The sequence below is a fragment of the Pediculus humanus genome, genomic scaffold, assembly GCF_000006295.1.
Source record: "Pediculus humanus corporis 1103172107463 genomic scaffold, whole genome shotgun sequence".
Lineage (NCBI taxonomy): Eukaryota > Metazoa > Arthropoda > Insecta > Psocodea > Pediculidae > Pediculus > Pediculus humanus.
In genome coordinates, this window is record NW_002987083.1 from 134,217 (window position 1) to 138,833 (window position 4,617).

A 4,617-nucleotide genomic window follows, 5' to 3' on the forward strand; every position below is an offset into this window, starting at 1 on the left:
TTTTTTTTTTTTTTTTTTACTCACCGAGTGGTTGTTTCATTTATGAATTAATGTTTGAATCGCGTGTAAAAGACAAATTTTTTTTTTACATTTATGAAATTGAAAAGTCAAACCTTATATATATATATACACACGTAGAGGTGTGTGCGTGTGTGTTTATGCTGCTTGTGTTATTTCAAATTTGATATGAATTTTTTTTTTCTGATAATAAACGTGCGTTAGAAAAAAACAACAACAATTTTTTTCGTTCCATTTTTTTTAGTTTTTCTAGTGTATAATTTTTGTTATTATTATTATCATTTCAGGATCGTACGATGAAAAATGAAAATCGGAAAAAAATTTAAAGAAATTATGTGACATGAGGAAAAACAAAAGCAAAAAATGAAAAAAATGAAGTGGCAATGGCGATGTTCCATTTGGAGAATTTGGATGATACAATTCCTTTTTTTGGCTTCTTCCGTTACTTTATCATCGAAAGAAATAACGGGAGAATGGTCAGAAACTACAGAATTTCCTGATTGGGAAACTCCTCAAACCCCCTTTCCATTATCCCCTCAATCCATATCTACTACAACAACCGTCGTCGCTCCAGGATCGTCCAATTTATTTTTTCCAACAATTGATTCCGTCAGTTCTCTTTCGCCGAACGCGTATCGAAACGACGAACCCACCGTTCGCCACGATGATAAAGTCTATGAATTTAAATTTACCAAGGAAAGTTATAATGCAACCATACCGGAAAATTCCCCTTGGAAAACAAATGTCGTTTCGGAAGAAAAAATGGGAATATACGTGCCGGATGATTTGGAAAAAATACATTTTAAAATTGTCAGCGGCGACAAAGATAAATTTTTCAAAGCCGAAGAACTCGTGGTGGGAGATTTTTGCTTTTTAATTATACGGACGAGAACGAATATGAATGACGTGTTAAATCGTGAAAGAAAAGATAAATATATTATTGATGTTAAGGCGACGGGAACAATCGGGAAAAAACCCGTCGAAACGAACACCGTGGTTTTTATAAACATATTAGATGTGAACGATTTAAAACCTTTATTTTTTCATAGTAAATACGAAAAAACAGTACCGGAAGACATGCCCCTTCATAAAAGCATATTGAAAGTTTTAGCCGAAGACGCCGATTCCGGTCGAAACGGTGAAGTGTATTATAGCTTTGCGGAACGAACGGATCAATTTAGCGTTCATCCTACGACGGGAGTCATTTCTTTGACTCGACGTTTGCGATATCATGACAAATCGATGCACGAATTAACAGTGATCGGACAAGATAGGGGATTCACTTCGAGAGGTGCCACTTCCAGACAAAGCACTGCCAAACTCATAATAAGAGTCCAAGAGGTCAACTTTTGCGTGCCTGAAATATACGTTCAAACATTGACCGACGTCGAAGAAAATGCAAATTTCAGAGTTGCCGCATTTGTCAGGGTCATAGATAACGATAAAGGAATTCACGGTGCGATCAAATCCTTGGATATCGTCGACGGAGATTCGGACGGTCATTTTAGAATAAAAAAAATCGACGACGGCGAATATAGCATAGAGCTTTTAGAATGCATAAATAGAGATAATCATCCTAAATTATATAATATAACACTTAGAGCCGTAGATAGTGGAACGCCCCCTAAACAAAGTTTCAAATCCGTTTTATTGAAAATAGCCGGCATCAACGATAACATACCGATATTCGATAGGGAAATATACGAAGTAAACATTCCGGAAAATTCACCCGTTAATTCCCCCGTTATCCGACTTAAAGTGGCCAATCCCGACGAAAGTAAAAATGCAAAAGTCTTTTTAGAAATAGTCGGTGGCAACGAAGGTAACGAATTCTATTTAAATTCGGAAACGGGAATGTTATACACGGCAAAAATATTAGATGCCGAAGAAAAATCATTTTATACGTTAACGGTGTCGGCCATCGATCAGGGCACCGTAAGGGGAAGGAAACAATCGTCGGCTAAAGTTAAAATCAACGTCCTTGACATGAACGACAACGATCCGACATTTGATACCTCCGAAATGAACGTCGTCATCGATGAAAACGAACCCGCGGGTACTACGGTTCTTAAAGTAACTGCCAAGGACAAAGATTTCGGGGAAAACTCATACATTTCATATAGCATAGCCAACCTTAATCCAGTGCCTTTCGAAATAGACCATTTTAGTGGAATCATTCGGACAACGCAAGTTTTAGATTACGAAAGCATGAGAAGGAATTATATTCTTAGAATAAGAGCCTCCGATTGGGGCCTTCCGTTTCGGCGTCAAACCGAAATGCAAGTTAAAATACGCTTAAAAGATATCAACGACAACCGTCCACAGTTTGAAAAAGTAGAATGTACAGGTCACGTTCCGAGATACGTTGCCATCGGAACAGAGATATTGACGTTGTCGGCCATAGATTTCGATGCAAGTAACATAATAAGTTACAGATTAATTTCTGGAAATGAAGATAATTGCTTCGCTTTAGATTCGACGTCCGGAATATTATCGGTCACCTGTGATCTCATGGACGTGCAAGTGAGCGAGAGAACTTTAAACGTCACAGCCACGGATGGAACTCATTTCGCCGATGTTAACAGAGTGCACATGTATTTAGTTAATGCGAAGCGAAATTTGCCGGGACACGGAAGGTTCATATCAGACGATATCGGAGCCTTTGAATGTAGAGACACGGGTGTCGCGAGACGCTTAACTGAAGTCTTAGCTGCCGCCGAAAAAAATAACATGCCTCTCCAACACCAAGAAGAATTTGCCATGATGCCGAGTCGTTACGGAGAAAACATACATTCGCCGGAATTCATTAATTTTCCTTTGGAAATAAAAGTCAACGAGTCGGCTGCTCTGGGAACGCGTTTAACTACCATACAAGCTCGCGATAGAGATTTGGGATACAACGGAAAACTTGTTTTCGGTATATCGGGAGGGGACCAAGATTCCGTATTTAAAATAGATTCCGATACTGGAGAATTAAAAGTCATTGGTTACTTAGATCGTGAAAGAACGGATGAATATCTTTTGAACATAAGCGTATTCGACTTGGGCCGACCTCAAAAGTCTTCCTCTAAAATATTGCCAATAACAATTTTAGACATCAACGACAATCCTCCGATTTTCGAAAAATCCGTCGCGAGTTTTAGAATACCGGAAAACGAAGCAAATGGCACGGCCATTTTCAGAGTCAACGCCACCGACAAGGATTTGGGAAATAACGGAATCGTGTCATATCATTTGATAACGGATACGAAAGATTTTTCGGTGGATCCCGTTCAGGGAATTTTATTCGTATCATCGGGTTTAGACAGAGAAAGACAGGATTTATACGAACTTAAAATTCGTGCCGTAGACGGAGGTGAAAAAGACACGGGTAAACCTTCTCTCTATTCGGACGCCATAGTACAAATACATATTGACGATGTTAACGATAATGCTCCCGTGTTTGCACTTCCTTCGTACACCGTAAGAATCAGAGAAGATGTGCCCGTGGGTACGGTCGTGGCGGTGGTCAGTGCATCCGATCCCGATTTGAGAGAAGGAGGTGAAATACGATATTTTATATCCGCGGAAACCGATGGCGAAGGCCTTTTCACAATAGACAAACAATCTGGTACGATTAGAACGGCAAAAGAACTTAATTTCGAATTAAGGCAAATCCACAATCTTGTGGTGAAAGCTCGGGATAAGGGATCCCCGCCGCTTTTTTCGGAGACTACAATAATCGTCGAAGTTGAAGACGTTAACGAAAATGCTTACCCGCCTGTTTTTCCAGATTTTGTAGTGTCGTGTTCCGTAAAAGAAAATCTACCGGTTGGAACTGTTGTGACGACAGTTCAAGCTGTTGATCAGGATCCACCGGGAGATGATTCCAAGGTTTCATATTATATAAAAGGAGGAGACGGTGTCGGATATTTTTCCATAGACGAAAACGGTAAGTTTTTTTTCTTTTTTTTCTTTTTTTTTTTTGTAAATTTTTTAAATCGAATAAATAATAATAATAATAAAAATATTATTTATTCACGAAATCCCCTGTTGGAAACTGGAAATCTACCTTCGGTGTATAAAACTTTAGACTTACTTTAAACTTTTTTTTTTTTTTGTTGATAAAAATAAAAAATAAAATTTAAATGAATTGAGTTTTGTGAACGAGGGAAAAAAAAAAAAATCAAATAAGATGAAAAAGTGAGGGGAGGATTTTTTAGGTGGATCCGAAGGGGAAGAAAAAGAAGGGGGGAGGGAGGTCGGGCAGGCAGGCAGGCAATGGTGAGCACGTTTTGAGGGATAGAAAAGGATAAATCCAAAAAACGATTTATCAAATTCCCAGAAATTGGAATTTGTTCCTGCGGTAAATCACTCAAAGGGCGGGGGGAGGGGGAAAGGGGGAAAAGTCTTGCATCGAAATTAGATTTATTTAACGCTGGCATAAAAATGTGAAAGTGGAAAATCTACGGGAGTAAAAAAAAAAAAAAGAGAGAGAGAGAGAATGAGAGATTGAATGAATGAATGAGTGAATGAGTGAAGGCGTTGAAAAAAAATAATAATAATAAAATTTAAGTTTTATTATGTATTTAAGGTAAAAAATGTTACTATGTGATTTGA

At 38.2% G+C, this 4,617-nt stretch overlaps 1 protein-coding gene across 1 annotated transcript in view; it reads left to right on the plus strand.

Moving 5' to 3' along the window:
- Positions 1–390: 390 nt before the first annotated feature.
- Phum_PHUM117300 (protocadherin fat 2 precursor, putative) overlaps positions 391–4,617 on the plus strand; it is a gene marked incomplete at both ends in the record, with an annotated part of 25,676 nt that continues 21,449 nt past the window's right edge. Inside the window, one exon of the mRNA XM_002424137.1 lies at positions 391–3,949. Within this exon, the coding sequence (XP_002424182.1) occupies positions 391–3,949 (3,559 nt within the window). The remainder of the gene's footprint in view (positions 3,950–4,617) is intronic.